Raw genomic sequence first — 17,469 nt, forward strand, 5'->3', positions numbered from 1 at the left:
CCTACTATGTTCCAGACACTGTGCTAAATGCTTTACCATTATGGTCTCATTTGATTCTTAGAATAACCCTACATGGCAGATGCTATTATCATTCCCATTTTCACAGATAAGAAGTGAGGCAAATAGAGGTTCAGAATTAGTTAAGTGTCTAAAGCTGGATTTGCATTCCCCCTGAACCTGCTATTAGGTAATTCAAGAATGAAAATAACAATATGCAGCAAAAGCAACCAGACAAAGTGGTCTTAGGGAAATAAGCTACAATGAGTAAGGATAAAGTTCTAGTTCTAACTGTATTTCTTAAAACTCACCCATTCAATAGATACAAAATACTAAAACATCCTTACCTAGAGATTCCACAAATAACCAATTCACAACACTGAGACTTTGTGAGATGATAAATGATCAAGGAACCTCGAACAATATTCTAAAATTGATATGAAACACATCATTTCCAAAATAAGTTATGAGCCATAGAGAGGATGACAAATAAAGGGCTCTAGTCTATGTCATGACATTTAAAATGGGGAGGTTTCACTTGTAGAGGACTTGGGAAGGATGACAGCTGACCAAAGAATCTGAAAGACAATCATACTTCTGGGAAATTAACCTTATTCTATTTGGTCTTAGAGGGCAAGACTAGGAAGTTGTAGCAGGAAGATTGAAGATTATCTGAAATAAGAAAAACTTCCTAACAGGACTATCTCAAAGTAGAATGTAATGTCTCACTACAGATCTTTAAGCAAAAGCAAGAAAATGACTTCTCAGATATGTTGTATGGCCATATTTAGATAAGGGATTTGTCTGTCCCACTTTGACCCCATTTGGAGTTTTCTTGGCAGAGACTAGAGTAGTTTTCTATTCTCTTCTCCAACTATTTTTCAGATGAGAAAATTGAGGCAAACAGTGTAAAGTGACTTGCCCAGAGTCACACAGCTAGTAAGAGTTTAATTATACTTGAACTCAGGTTTTCTTGACTCTACACCCAGCCCTTTATCCATTGAGCCACCTATCCCCTATGTAAGGATTATTTGACATCAAATCAATCAATCAATAAACCAACAAGCATTTATTAAGCTCCAACTAGCTGCCAGGCATAGTGCTAGACACAAGAGAGATGAAGGTGGAAGAGTACAATCTAAGAGGAAAATAGCTTGCCCAGGTAAAAATTTGTATTTTTTTTTAACAGTGAAAAAACATACTCTGTAAGCTTGGGGAGGGAGTTAAGCTCCAGCATCTGAAGAGATTACTAAAAAGATATGGAAGGTTGCAATTTAGTTGGGTGTTGAAGGCAACCAAGGATCCTAGAGGTGGAGGTGAGGGAGCAAAGCATTCCAGGCACTTACATGCATGTCTCTCCAAAAGTTAATTAGTATTCAGACAAATAAAATTAATCTAATTAAAATGAGAAAGGAAATAGGCAACTGGGAGAAATGTTTAGAATCTCTGATAGTAATAAGAATGATGTCATTTACATAATGCCTAAAAGGGCTTTTTAAATATATTGTCTGATCTTCCCAACAACCCTGGAAGGTAGGTGCTATTTTTATATTCATTTTGCAATTGAGAAAACTGAGGCAAAAAGTGGTTATGTAACTTACCCAGGGTCACAAAGTCAGTAAAAGTGTCTAAGTCTGGGCTTAAAATTAGGTCTTCCTGACTACAGACCAGTGCTTTTATTCATACTACCTAGCTACCTCAAAAGAGCTCATATCTAGATACATACAGATTTGATTCAAACCCAAGCCCAAGAACAATTCCTCACTAAATAAATGATTAAAGGACATGAATAAGCAATTTTCAGAGAAAGAAATCCAAGCTACCAAAATCTATATGAAAAAATGCTCCAAATTACAAATCTAGAAATGTAAAATTAAGCAACCAAAACACCATCAAATAAGCAAAGATGAGAAGAGAAGAAAATGAAAAATATTGAAAGAGCTTCAGGAATAAAGGCATACCATTGCATGTTTGGTAGAACTATGAATTGGTCTAGTCATTCCAGAAAGCAATTTGGAACTATGTCCAAAAAAGTCATTAAACTATGTATATCCCTTAACCCAACAAGGATCTATAAGGAGGATGAGGAAAAGAAGTAGGAAGGGCAGATAATAAATACTTGTTAAAATAAGTAAATAATTAAAGTTTTTAAGAAAGGTGATCTAAAACCAATAGATTTTTTAATAACTAATGCAGCAGTTTAGGTATTAGACAAGGACAATTACTCACAAGAATTATGTATTTGCTTTATGAGACAGAACTCTAATACAATATGAAATGATAAAAGTCCATATGGATTTAAAGTGATGGACCAAACATGAAATAAATGAGATAATCGAAGGAGTAAAAAGTGTAGTAGAAGCAATCTAACAGACAACATCAAAATGGGTGTCATATCAGTATGGGTTACCAAAAGCAGGTGCAAAAATACCTTAAGATAATAATATGAGCTAGAGAGTCATTAAGCTTACATAGCCCTTTAGGTGGTGGCAGTGGCTACAGCGCTGGGCCGGAAGTCTGGAAGACCCAAGTTCAAATCTGGTCTCAGACACTTACTGGCTGTGTGACCCTGGGCGGCTCACTTCACTCTGGTTTGCCTCTACTTCCTCATCAGTAAACAGGGGACAAGCACCGCCCTCGCAGGCTGGTTGTGAGGATCAAATGCAATGATGCTGCAAATCAAACTTTCTGCTTAGACATCTCAAACGGTACGTCTCCCAGACATCCTAAGCGGAACTTCCCCAAACCCTCCCCTCCTTTTCCTCATTTCCCCGCTACTGTCAAGGGTGCTGTCACCCACCCAGTGGTCAAGGTTCATGCACAGGAGTCAGCCCAGGCTCTCTGCGCTCCTCTGCCTCTATCTCCTCCGTCAGGTCCTCTCCTTCCAGCCTTCGTATCCTCTAGTCCCCCCAGCGAGAGGCCTGCACCACCTCCACAGGGTGCTGGATGTGAGACCTCATCCATGTATCTTCCTAGAGTGATGGTGTGACTGCGGCACCCCTCCACCGCTCTTCAGTGAACCCTGGCAGCTCCCGATCCAACACCCCGTCCTCTGCCTGCCATTCCCAGTTCGCTCCATCTACAATCTGGGGGCGCCTGGCACAGGGTGCTCTAGCCAAACTCGGAGTGGCTGACCCCCTGCAACTCTCACTCCTCATCTCCGTGGGCCGTTACCTCACTTCCCTCAAGCCTCCAAGCCCCACCGTCAGCGAGCCATCTCTCCTGGTCTTCCTTACTTCTCTGCTTTGTACACAGCTGTGTGCATGCTGCCCCCCCATCAGGCGGGAGCCCCTGAGAGTGCCCCAGTACTGAGGGCAGTGCCTAGCACACAATAGGATGTTAAATGCTTTATGATTCTGTAATCGTGCCTCTAGTTCTGTTGATCATAAAGGATCTCTGAATATGTTCTATAAGATGCTACGAATTAGTTAACAAAAAGCCATATTAATCATTTTAATGGAGCTAAACTCCTATTTAACAATTATATCTACTTGTAATGAAAAATATAATAGTAATAGTTTTTTTTTAATACCCCTCTTACTGCAGAATTAATCTTAGTATGATAAAGCAAGAGGACAACTATTTTCAACAGACAAGTGTGGAAAGGAAACAAGACTGACAGTAAAGAGTAATGGATTTGGGTTCATGGGACTTGGCTTTGAATCCTAGACCTGCTATGTAACACACATGGGACTGGAGGCTAACTAACTTAACCTCTTTAGGCTGCCAACTTTAAATAGTAAGGTAGAAAATGATGGCCTTGATTACTGTTGTGTTTTACTTTTTACACATTATAATTCTAAAGGTTTATTCTGTGTATGAATTAAACTAATATTTGATCAGCTATTTAAAAACTTTATGAGAAAAGTTGGGAAATTTAAAAACATAAATCAGGATAATACTCTATAGATTTAAATTTTTCATTATTACAACTTTAGGCTTTCTTCTATAGAGTAGATTTAAAAATCCTCATGAGCCACCATTAGTCATTTTCAATATAGGTCTACCAGAACTTTTATTTTATTCCAAAATAGATAATCATATCATTCAAAGAAAATAAGCATAACAACATTTTCTAACTTTCCTGTACAATATTGGTAGGGTCAAGAATTTTACCCAAAATAAACAGAAGAGGGAGCAAATGAGACAATATACTCTTTAACTTTCTATGATTTTATTTCTAATAATGTCTGTAGACTACACTGATCAACATTTTTACTTGGACCAACTTATAGAAAGAGCATTCCTGAAAAGGAAAAAAAAATTAATCTAGCATCACGCAGAAAGATTCCTAAGACACTCAAAATATTTCATTTCTGAATACTGTATTTATTTTGTAAATCCATCTACAATACAGAATAAATAGTAACAATTTTACCTTATCTTGCTCAATACCAGGTTCTCTATACACTGTCCATTTCTGTGCATCATCACTATATAGAATTCTATAGGCAGACACATAGTAGTTGTGTTCTATCATGGTGGATCCAGTGGTTATAATGCCTGCGAACATTAAGATTTATTTTCATAAATGCCCAACTTCCAATGACTGAAGTATTCAAGCATCAAAAAATGACAGTCAGTCTTCTACTTCTTATTTTCTATAAACATTTGTATTTGAGATATATTGAGTAGTTTTAACATTGTTAGTTCCTTTCTTTCATGAAACCAGAAAAATTCTAGCCTAATAAGATTGTGTGTTTGGAAGAAAAGAGGATTTTTTGGTATTTGATTTACATGGATTTATGAAATATATTTAATTATGTCATCAAGTACTTAAAAATAAATAATAAAATTTAACAGATGTGATCATTTGACTGATTTATTGATAGTTTTAAGCAAAGAAAAATAAAACCAAATCTCCTTTAACTAAATTTTCTTGAACCAATCCAAATAAATGATTTCTGACAGAATTGTTACAAAGTAACAATATTTACAGACAAAAAACAATTATAAGTCATTTTTAAAAATTCATAATCCATTCCTCCAACATATACTTTCCTTTAACAGTTTAAAAACTCATTTTAGTTATTTTATATCCAAATATTGGCTCAAAAAGCAGCTAACTTATTTTAAAAAAACAAATGGACAGTAAAATAATACCAATTCTACTATTTTAAAATAAAATTCTAAGAATTTTAGTGTTAGCCAAGCAAATCTTAAAACTGCATCACTTGGTTGCTAATGTTCTAATTTCAACTAACCTCTTCCTTACATCAAGAGCCAGAACTCAATGCGATTTGAAGTCTGAAGACCTGGGTATAAATTCCAACTCTGTGCTTACTGGCTGACCTTGGATAAGCACTTTGTTAGGACCAGAGATACTTAAACCTATTCTGTGTCAAGAATCCTTTTGGGAATTTGGAGAATGTTCTTCATAAAATAAAATATGTGAGACTCGGAGGGAAACCATTTAAACTGAAAGGTACTAAAATGTAAAAAAGTAACAAGTTTACAGGTCTTGGACTAGAGAATCCCTAAGGTCTTTCTTTTCCTGCTCAAAATCCCATGCCTTGCACAATGTTAACACATAGTAGGTTATTAACAAATGCTTATTAACTTATCAATCTAATCTGTGCTTGAACATTTCCAATGAAGGAAAAGTCACTTTACCTTACAAAAGGGTATTCCATTTGGAGAGTCATTAGAAGCTATTTCAAAATCCAAGTTTTTAAATCCTCCTACCCCAGCCCTCATTCACTGATTGTAGTTCTTATCTTCTAGAATAATACTGAACAAGTTTACTCACTCTTCAACATAGTCTTTCAATTACATGATGTCCCCTCTATTCTAACTGCTCTCTTTTTCCATTTAAATGTCCCAAAAAAGTCACTCAACTGTGACCTTTGGCCTTGTGGTAGGCCTAGTACCTAAAGAAGTCAGTGAAAGAGGGAGGACCACAAATAAATAAATAATCAAATAAATAATCAAATAATTAAATTAATTAATTAATTAATTAATTAAAGAATGTCTATTGTAGCAGCTCTTTTTCTCAATAGCCAAGAACTAGAAACCAAGGGGGTATCTATTAGTTGGGGAATGGTTGAACAAATTATGGTATGTGAATAAAATAATGTATTCTATATTTATTGTGCTATAAGAAATGATGAAAGGGATGAGATAGTTTTGGAGAAACCTGGGAAACTGATATGAGCTGATAAAAAGTGGAATGAGTTAAACCAGAAGATTAATTTGTACAGGAATATACTAATATCATAAAGACAAATAACTTTGAGACTTAAGAACTCAGATGAAATGACCAACCATGATTCCAATGGAGCAGAAACATGCTACCTAGCTCCTGACAGAAAGGTGATAGACTAGGGTGTACAATGAGACATATTTTTTGTACATGACCAATGCAGGAATTTTTTTTTGCTTGATTATGTTGATTTGTTATATGGGTTTTTCTTACAAATAAGTCAAGAAAATTAATTTTTGCTAATTAAAAAATCAAATTTAATTAAAAAATTTTAATTTATGCTTAAAAATACTCACATTGTCCAAAAAAAGATGAATGGCTTTATCTAGTATATTTTTTCTGTTGTTCTTTGTATGTTGAATTTTTGTGATTTCTTAAAAAATTAATATTTTAAAAATTATAATATAAAAATTAATATTTTAAAAATTATAATATAAATTAATATTTTTAAATTTAAAAATCCCACTAAACTACTGCACAAATATAATAATTTCTTACCCCTTTATCAATTTATTTGCTTCTCCAGATATTCTTCAATTAGTGATGATTAAAAGTGGTTCTCAATATTCATTACCAATACTCCAGTTTTCTAGCTGTCCACTCATGAAAGTTAAGCTGAACTAGCAATTTTGGTAAATACCAACTGCTCATTCACATAAAACTTGCAATCAACTAAGACTATTTGTCTTTTTTATAGGAACGGATTAATGTTAGACCAGGCTTTCCTATTTTATTCTTGTATAATTAAATTTTTGAACATAAGGACATAGTATTTTAAAGTTATCCCTGTTCAATTTCACTGTTCTATTTTGGTCCATCAGTTTCTGCTTGTCGAAGTTCTTGTTAATCTTCTAGTTTTGTGTCAACTCCAAATTTCATATGTGTGTCTGCTATATCTTCAAGACATTGATCAAAATGCCAAACAGGATCAAGAAGAAAACTCTACAGGATGTCACAGCAGACTTCCTTTCTATCAATACTCCTAAATATTGCTATCACAACTTGTTCTTAATTAAGGTCTTACTTACCTGTTATTTTCTTTTCCTTGTTCATATCTATCTGTAACCACTGATATTTATTCATGTCATTAGCAGCCCAAGAGGTTCCAGGTTTTTTTAGTCTAGCCTTTTCAGGTTTCCAACTATTCTGCTGTTCTGTGTAGTCCATCCACACAGATGATGAGGTTATCTGAAAATCAGAGATAACTCCAGATTCCATTCCCAGGGTTCCATAACAGCCTGAGGGAGGGGGAAAAGAGAACTAGACTTTCAAATTGAAATTGTACTACTGTCAATATCTGAATTTTGGCCTTATACATACACATAAATATGTATATGTTTACATTATATATGTGTGTATATATACATACACACATCTTTATTCAAAATTACAAGTTATAATAGGCAAAATTAAGTTTATTTGTTAAGCTATTAAGTTTTTCTTATTCCCTAAGGATTAATTTCCTGCTTTTTTTCATTAAAGACAAATGGTCTTGCTTTCAAGAACCACTAGTTTCCTGCCTTTGCCTAGTTTTTATTTTTAGTCAATTTAAAAATTTATTTTGTTGATCTGTATGAACATGTACATATTTATGAATAAGGAAACATGTCCACTACAGGTGTTTTTTACCAGTATCATGGAGAATCCACCGTGCAAAGTGCAAATGAAATAGATTCTCTATTGATGAAGTGCATCACACTTCTGTGTCTTGATGGAATTTTGTGTACTGCATGTACCCTGAAACATTATAGGATTTCTTCACTGAGATTTAGTCACTCAAAAGTGACTACCCTTACAATCCACCCAGGAAAAGCCAAGTAAATAAAGGTCTTTTGCCCAGGTTATGATACGCAATTAGCCAGGCTGTTCACTCAAGTAGCCTATCTACGATAGAACCTGAAGATGGTCAATTGAATATCACTCTCAGTGACTCCAAACTGTTCTTTCCTGACAAAGTCCATCATATATATATATATACATATAGATATAGATAGATAGATAGATAGATAGACAGATAGATGGATGGATAGATAGATACCCATCTTATATATCTCTGGATCACAGAATGCTATCAAAGAAGAATCGAATTTACAGGTAGCTCAAAATGAATGTAAATAGGCTACAGTGTAATGTCAACAGCATCTTGTGTATGGAAAGGGTTAAAATCAAGGGATAACAGTGAAGTTGCTAAACTAATACCTATGATATAGCAAAAACAAAGCAAAACAAAAATTAAAAAAAAAGAATAAAGCTTCTATATATTCAATGAGAAGAATAACACTCAAGAAGATACTAAAGGATGGTGAATTATGCTGGATGAGGGATTACAACTATTAATGGTATTATGGATCTATCAGAGTATATATATTTTAATTTTAATGTGTTAACTGGTATGCCCTATCTTATGTCCTACTTCCCTAACTTAAATACTTGATCTTCACTTACGAAAATTCATATACTTTACTTCCTACTCAAGTACTGCAACTATAATTACAAAAGTAATGGGCCTCTGAATCCTGCCAAATTTCTTCCAATTTTATCTCTTAGCTCACAGTTTCCTCACTAAATCTATTTGTTAGTGGTAGAAGTGGGAACAGTAAACTCCTTAGGGGTAGGAATTGTTTCATTCTTTGTTATTTGTACCCCATGACTAGTATACTAGTACATACTTAATAAGTGCTTTTTGATTGGCTGTAATGGGTGGAAACCATAACTACAGGTACCTGAGGAATGGTAAGGGAGGACTATGAGTAAGATCTGTGGCCACCAGTTTAGGGATGGACCTCTGGCTATAGGGATCTCCATGGTGGGCATCGGTTGATGGTGGAAGACAGACCAGGGATATGAAGCACTGCATTTGCATTAATCACCATATGGAAAATAGAAGCCAAGGTAGCCATTATAAATTATAAGAATAAAGGACAATGGCTAGATATAGCTGTAGAAACAGCTATTAGGAAATTAGGAAAAATAGTATACAAGGAATAATGATATCTCTTCTATCCATTTACTAGGGCTTTTCTAAATTTTTGGTATTTTTTCAGCATTTTTATATCATTAAAAGATGCCAATAAAGCTAGATTCCTTTAGATCATTTGATGTATGTGAATATTTTTGTTTTTTAGTTATTTCATGTCTGCATATTTTAGCTCCCTGTCTAGAAAAGGGCTCTTGCCTTATATTTGTTTTATATTCTTCCTATTACCTACTCCTTGGAATTCAAGCAGCAATCTCTCCCTAAGTGTTTGTTCCATTAAATTATAAACAATGGCAAATGAATGTAGAACCCCAAATTATTTAAGATTAATTATTATTTATTTAATGGCAATTTATTAAGTTCTAATTAAAAAGTAAAGTCAATATCAGACTTACCACTAGTTTTAAAGGTAAACAGACTTGCAGACAACTGCCCCCTACAGAAAACAAAATAGAATTTCATTCAGTCACATAATGTACTTATTAAAATCTACCTTCATGAAAACCATTACTTTTCACATCACTGTTTACAAAAATAAAGTTTATTTCAGCAACATCAGATTATTTTTTTATAGTGAAAAATGAATGTCCACCCTCAAAGAAAAATCTCCACTGTATTTTTTACTTCAGAAACTAGTCATGGGAACTGATAGTGAAAAGTGTGAGGGGAGGAGAGAAGGGAATCACTATAAAATAAAATGAGTAATGATTTATTTTAAAATTTTGAAAATCCACACAGAAGTCAATTCCTATTCAGTAGTACTCACTATTTGCTAGTACAGGTAGGACAAAATCTGACTCAATACAACTGGTATAGTATTGAAGATATGTCCTTTATTATAACGGAGAACCAAAAAGAAGTTTTGGGTTTGATTTTATAATTCATTAAAGGATTTGGAAATCTCAGTAACTGACACAGATCATAGGGTCTATCTAGGCAAGGGAAAAGATACTGATTAGCTCACAATGTAGAAAAATCATAGGAACAAAAGGAACACTGAGATGTCATCTAGTATATAGCTCTTTCGAGAGTCATGTATTCAAACACTTTAACTCTTCAAAGGATATTGGAAAAAAATTATTGATCTTTATAACAGAAAAAAAGAGCTAAGTTAATTTGAATCATAGACCTAGAAGAAACAGAAAAGAAAAAGCAGACTGAATACAATTGGAATATGGTATAATACTCTCTTTTATCAAATAAAAAACTAGCTTGGTAACTATAATACATAGAGAAGACATGACTTGGACATCGAAAAATTTCTGCTATAGGAATAGTCTAGCTTAACTTCTGATATGGAATACTTCAATGACACCTATTTCCATATTTGGAAAACAGTCAAGGAACTAGATATTATATAAATGCACAAAAAAGCAGCATGGTCAACTGTGAAATATACTGAATTTTCAGTCAGAAGACCCAAGTTCAAGTCCTTTCACAAATCTAAAATCTGTCATCTGTAAGAGTAAAGGATTGGATTATATGATCTCTACTAGTAGTAACCTTACTTGTTCTAAAATATTCTGATCCCACAGAGAGTAAATTTCATAATGAACAACTCTGATTACATCATACTATGACTTGAACATCTTCAAAGGCTTTCCACTGTATACCAAAGAAATTCCAAACTCTAGGCTGAAGACCCTCCACAATCTGGTCTCTTGAAAGAGGTAACACTGGGTCCAACCTACCTTTTCCAGTCTTATCATGCCCCTTCTTCCAATCATATGGTAAAGCACATGACTTTCCTTGAATTATGGCCTAGAATTTTCTGCCTTAGCTTATTCTGTTTTCTGAGTGTGCAATGCCTTCTTTCTCTATATTTATGCTACAAAGCCCAACTCAAACAGTACTTCCATCATGAAGCTTTCTGATTTTACCAAGTCAGTAGTGGTCAAACCCTTGCCTAATTTAATAGCACCTCACATAAGTGTTATTAAATTATGTGACACCTTGATGTAGATAACACTAGCACCTATACCACAGGGTTGTAGAGCTTAAATGAGTTAATAAACATAAAGCACTTTGCAAAATTTAAAGTACTATATAAACACAGGATGATGTGTATAAGCCTTATGCCTTATCATTCAAATCTTCAGAAGCAAAAACTATGCCATATATCACTGAATGTCCCCCCACTACCATGCATAGGTCCTTGGAGAGAGTAGAGGCTTAATAAATGCTTACTAAAATGCTGAAGAAGTTTTTACCTTAGCCTCAAAAGTTCCCTAGTTACAAAGCACTTTTGAAATTACTTTTGATCACAAGAGGTAAAGACATGATAACAACACATATATCTTGGTTATCATTGGTGCTATTTCCATAAACATACTGAGGGGAGGTTTAGAAATGTCATGCTAGAATAGCAATCTATTTATTCACCGTTCATATCAGGTGTTCATAAGCTGGGATCACCACAGATTCCTAAAGGAGTCAATGAATAGCTATCAGAAAAAAAATATCTTTAGTTTTTATTAATTACTAACTGAAATTTAGTATTTCTTTCCATTCTAAATTTAAAATACAAAACAACAACAAAAAAGCAACATTATTCTAAAAAGGGATCCACAGGTTTCCCCACACTACTACCAGAGGGATCCATGACACAAAAAGAACCTCTGATTCACATAGATATCAAATATGTAAAAAGCATCTTACTCTCAAAGTGCCTTGAAAGTTCATCATAAGAACATTTGAAATATATAATTTTATTACTAGAATATAAATTATCCCTACCACTCCCAATAAAAATCCGTAACACAGAAAGAGTACTTACACTACAGATGTGACGTTATTAGCCAAAGAACTTTCATAGTAGGGTATACCTTTGCTGATTACAACACTGATCTGGCCACCCAGATTATTGGACACAACTCCTGCATGTATACCAGCCATGCAAAGTGAAGATGACTTGGAGGGGGGAAAAAGAAAATGCTATACATTAGCTTTGTTTTGATTATGTCTATTACAAACAATATATAGTCTATTTTAACTATATGGTTATAAAATGTAACAAGTTTTCTCCAGAGTGTAAATAATATAGATATATACCAAGTTGGAAATCAATTAACGAGAAATTGTCAAAGGCAATTTTCTAGTAATGCAGGATACAAATTAAAAAAAGGAAACATTCCCTGCCCTCTGAGAGCTTACCTTCAACTGGGGGATGCAACACATTCACAGTCAGATAAATACAGGATATATACAAGATAAATACACAGTGATTTAGGGTCATGAGGAGTACTAGCAACTAGGGGAATCAGGCAAAGAATCTTGAACGGTGGCGCCAGGCACAAAACTTTAAAGGTATTAGAAACACCAGCAGTTAGTGACTAAGCCCAAAGAGCCTGTGAAAAGTCACCATGGCAGAAAATGAAGTGTCTTCTATAGGGAATAGCAAATAGTAAAAGTAATATTTAATCAGCTTCAAAAGACAGGGTGGCATCCAAAAGACTTTAAATGTTAAAAGAGCCGTATCTTAAAGGCAATAGAGAACCAATGAAGCTTCTTGAGAAGGGGAAGGGCAGCCAACCCACACTTAAGCAATATCGATCTGGCAGTCATGTAAAAGATGGAATGGAGGAGGATATAGCAAATGGCAGAGAATAACTATTAGGAGACTATAGCAAAAGTCTAGACAAAAGTGCTGAGGTGCTAGACTAAAGTGACAAATAGAAGAAGGGGACAAATGCAAGTGATGTTTAGCAAGCAGAAGTGAGAAGGCATGGCATCTGATTAGAAATGTATGAGTGAGTGAAGAGTCAAGGAAAAATCCCAGGTTGAGAACTTTGGTAATTGGAAGAATGACATGACTACCAGAAAATAAGAGAACTAAAAACACTAAATGCACCAATTTCTTTAAAAGAGGATTCATAGAAAAGTAATAAACATACACACCTACTGTGCTAGCCTTAAAAAAAAGTATTACAAAAATGGAACTTTTAAAGTAAAATTTACATCGAACTTACATCTCTATATCCATGAGGAATAGTTCCAGATATCTCAGCAAAAGGAATGAGGCAGCCTGCTGGACAGTACTTACTGAAAGATGAAAACAATTTAAAGAGCATGCTGTTACACCTTCAGTCAATAACATTACTTTAAGTCAACTGGGTTTTCAGGTTGTACATCTAAATTATAAAGAGCATTCAAGGCTTAGCAGTCATGTTTCTTCCCACAGCTGTAGGTCACCTGTGCAACTCATGTTGTGAAAGTCAGTCAGCATGTTTCTTAAGCCATGTGGAGATGACACTTGGATTTGAAGTGCAGAGTGAGGTACATGTTTTCAGATATGCCTCTGCATAAATTTGTTTGCTTTGAACAGACTTGTTACAAGGGGCAGTTTTTATTATATTTGGGGTAGGAGGCCATTGTGGGAGTGAGTGGGAGAGTAGTGACTTATGAAAGAAAGTGTTAATAATTTTTTTTTTAAATACACAGGATAGAACAGGAGGAGTTCAAGCAGGCAATACTGGTGCTGTAGTGTGAAATTTAACACATACTTAAAGAAAATCAAACTATATAAAAGAGATTTATGGTTTCATTTATGATACTCTTTTTAAAATTCTTTATTTAAAGAAATGATCATGTCTGTTGATGTTCACCAAGTTTATTAGAAAAGAGAAAATGTTTTTAAGAAAAAAAAGAATATGTTAATAAAAATGAAAAGGGCTTTTATCTGACTTAAAAAAAAAAGTAATGAGAATGATCTACCAAAAAAATGAGTAAATAAGGAGAGTGTGGTGTGACTGGTTCTTAGTCTTTCATTATAGCTAATAATAATAATAACAGTTTACATTTATATAGCACTTAATATGTACATGCAAGGCACTGTACTAAGCACTTTAAAATTATTATCTGTTTCTCCTAACAACCCTGGGAGGTGGGTATTATTACTAAATCCATTAAAAAGGAATTAAATGATTCATCTAGTCACACAGTAGTAAGGGCATATGGCTTCATCCACTGTACCACCTGCTATCTCTAACACTGAAGAACTCTGAAAAATATTACATAATCTACTCAATCTATAGAGTATAAGTTAGATCTTAAAAAGTTCTTTCTTATTTGAAATTATATGAATTAACTATGGTAGAACAACAAAGCATTTACTTAATTAAAAACTATTAATATTATTGTACTTTGGAAATTAGAAATTGATGATGTTCTAATTTGCATTGCTTACTTCAGATGATTGTTATGGAGTAAGGTATTATTTTAAATTATAGTCAGATGTCAATTTTGGGGGCAGCTGGGTAGCGCAGTGGATTGAGCCAGGCCTAGAGATGGGAGGTCCTAGGTTCAAATCTGGCCTCAGACACTTCCCAGCTATGTGACCCTGGGCAAGTCACTTGACCCCTATTGCCTAGCCCTTACCACCCTTCTGCCTTGGAAACAATACACAGTATTGATTCCAAGAGGGAAGGGAAGGGTTAAAAAAAAGATGACAATTTCAATTTAGATACCATTTTAAAAGTTATAATTAAGATAAGACTGTGGAAACTTTTTTTAAAATATGGCAAGAACATGAGTATATAAAAGTCGTAGAAGAATACTGATATATAATGTATCTATCAACTTAATAATATATAATTCAAAATGATACATTAATAACAAAAACTAAATAAAGGAAAGTGTCAAATCTAATCATACCTGAACTCTGGCTCTAAAAAATTAGTTGCAGTATCCAAGCAAGTAATTAAATCTAGAAAAAACAAAATGAAAGAATGATATATGAATAGAGTAATCCCACAAAGAATTTCCAATTCTCAGGAATCCCCAATTATTAAATGAAACACTCAAGAAAATATTGCATGATTTAAAAAGCACTTTTAAGCACATTTTAAGTTTCATGGCAAGGGGGAAAATATTTTCTCCGATGTCCTCCATGCATTTTATCTGATTACCAGCATATGACCTGACAAAATGTTGTTTCATTGTTTTTTGAGGTGAAAGAGTATTTCAAAAAAAGCTGAAGATGTAATTGCTATTAAAATTTATAAACTTAAGAAATATCTTAGCTAATAATACCTTATTATATTATTAGCAGATTCTTTTAGCTAATTGATTATAAATGAAAGAGGAAAAGGTGACAAAAGTAAGAGTGATAATTTTCTTGATATATTATAAAATATTCATTTTTTAAAAATTAAGATGAGATGCCCATATTTGAAATTTTGTGGACATCCAAAGAGCACTAACCAAAACAAAGGTCAACAAGGGTCTTTAGCCCACAGACCTATGTGATTAAGAACCAGTCAAATGAATCTCTTTGAGCATCATTTTCTTCATCTGTAATATGTAATATGAGGTTAGACCAGCTGATGACTAAGATTTCTTCCAACTCTAAAGTTCTATGATCCTCTAAGCTATTTGCTCAACCCCCAAGTTGTTGGTGCAGTCTTAAGCATCTAGTAGTGAGAATTGGTCAAGTGAAAAGAAAAGTACTTAAGTTTTAGAATGTGTGAGAGAAACAATCTGGAGTCTTTATCAAGCCTTCATGATGAGGCAGAAAGTTTACCACTATGAGAAGAGAAAAGAATTGTAAATGCTTAGCTAATTGGGTCAGGTAAATACCATTGTTTCCAAATGGGGATTCCAGCCCACACTATATTCAAACACATCCAAAGGATATCCCAAAGTAGACTGACATCCTATACTTACTAGATTGGCTCTAGCGAGGCATAAACCATATCTTAACTGAATATCATAACCAAAGTATCTATTATAATAGTACCTTACTACAAAAACTCCAAATTTGATTCATTCCATCCATTTATATCAGAAGAGAATTTCCTAGAGGTAGTAGACATTTTACTGAGTTTTGATAGCAAGGTTACATAGCCTGGGATAGGAAGCTATTCTTAACATAAGAAAAGTCTGGTCACAATATGTCACAAATTCACCTCTCTTCTATCCTCTCTTGAATCCCCAATCCTCCTTAACATTTTACCTGGAGTGTCCTGCCAAGTCTCATCTTTAGAATACTCCCACTATGCACCACCTTAAATCCTAAACATGTCTGGATGATGGAAGGTAGAGAAAATCACAGAATTATTCTGATTTAACAATTAAATTTTTTAAAGCACAGCATAAAACCAATTTGGTTATAAATGCCCATTTTGACTACATAGAAGTCTATGTAGCCATAAAACTGATATTTAGATTTCTCATAGAAGACTTTAAAAGATTTTTATTCACAGTTAAACGATTCCAATATTAGGAAATCTGAACCAATATACAAACTTCAGATTTATCTAAAAAGGCTCTATACCTGGAAAGCAATATTTTCAATGACCATAACTACCAGCTAATAAAAATCCTTTCAGTAAAAGACTTTTAAGTAAAACTGTAAAGTATTAAATGGAGGAAAAGTGGAAAAGGGTAGATATCTAATGATTTATTTAATGAAATATTTATTTAAAACTTAATTTCACCTAAATTCTTTTTTTTCCATTGGAATAAGTTTATTTGGTCAATTTGGAATATTATTCCTTGATTATAATGGTCACATTATTTCCCTCCCTCCCCTCCACCCACTCTTCACACAGCCAACACCCACTCTCATTGGGTATTACTTGTGTCCTTGATCAGAACCCATTTACATGTTGTTGCTTACACTAGGATGTTCATTTAGAATCTATATCCCCAACAATATTCCTTCAACACATGTATTCAAGCAGTTGTTTTTCTTTGGTGTTTATTCTCACAGTGTTTCCTCTGGATATGGATAGTGGTTTTTCTCCTAGGTTCCTCCAAGTTGTACATGCATTGCATTGTCACCAATGGAGAAGTCCATTACATTTGACTGTACCACAGTGTATCAGTCTCTGTGTACAATGTTTTCCTGCTCCTTCTCCTCTCACTCTGCATCACTTGCATTTTATTCCTCCATTTTATTATTCCTTTGATCACAATAATATTCCATCACCAACACATACCACAATTTGTTCAGCCATTCTCCAATTGAAGGGCATCCCCTCATTTTCCAATTTTTTATCACCACAAAGAGCGCAGCTATGAATATTCTTGTACAAATCTTTTTCCTTATGATCTCTTTGGGGTACAAGCCCAGCAGTACTATGGCTGGATCAAAGGGCAGACAGTCTTTTATCGCCCTTTGGGCATAGTTCCAAATTGCCCTCCAGAATGGTTGGATCAATTCAAAACTCCACCAGCAATGCATTAATGCCCCAACTTTGCCACATCCCCTCCAACATTCATTACTTTCCTTTGCTGTCATGTGAGCCAATCTGCTAGGTGTGAGGTGATACCTGAGAGTTGTTTTGATTTG

At 34.2% G+C, this 17,469-nt stretch overlaps 1 protein-coding gene across 4 annotated transcripts in view; it reads right to left on the minus strand.

Annotated features, from left to right (window-relative positions):
- DCBLD2 (discoidin, CUB and LCCL domain containing 2) overlaps positions 1-17,469 on the minus strand; it is a 95,135-nt gene that overhangs the window by 28,858 nt on the left and 48,808 nt on the right. For all 4 annotated transcript variants that reach the window (XM_056793374.1, XM_001371195.3, XM_056793376.1 and 1 more), the window contains 6 exons: positions 14,829-14,880; positions 13,145-13,217; positions 11,953-12,086; positions 9,572-9,612; positions 7,228-7,437; positions 4,376-4,500 (listed from right to left, as the gene is read on the minus strand). In XM_056793374.1, the coding sequence (XP_056649352.1) occupies positions 4,376-4,500; positions 7,228-7,437; positions 9,572-9,612; positions 11,953-12,086; positions 13,145-13,217; positions 14,829-14,880 (635 nt within the window). The remainder of the gene's footprint in view (positions 1-4,375; positions 4,501-7,227; positions 7,438-9,571; positions 9,613-11,952; positions 12,087-13,144; positions 13,218-14,828; positions 14,881-17,469) is intronic.

This window comes from Monodelphis domestica, chromosome 4 (assembly GCF_027887165.1).
Source record: "Monodelphis domestica isolate mMonDom1 chromosome 4, mMonDom1.pri, whole genome shotgun sequence".
In the NCBI taxonomy this organism is placed as follows: Eukaryota; Metazoa; Chordata; class Mammalia; order Didelphimorphia; family Didelphidae; genus Monodelphis; species Monodelphis domestica.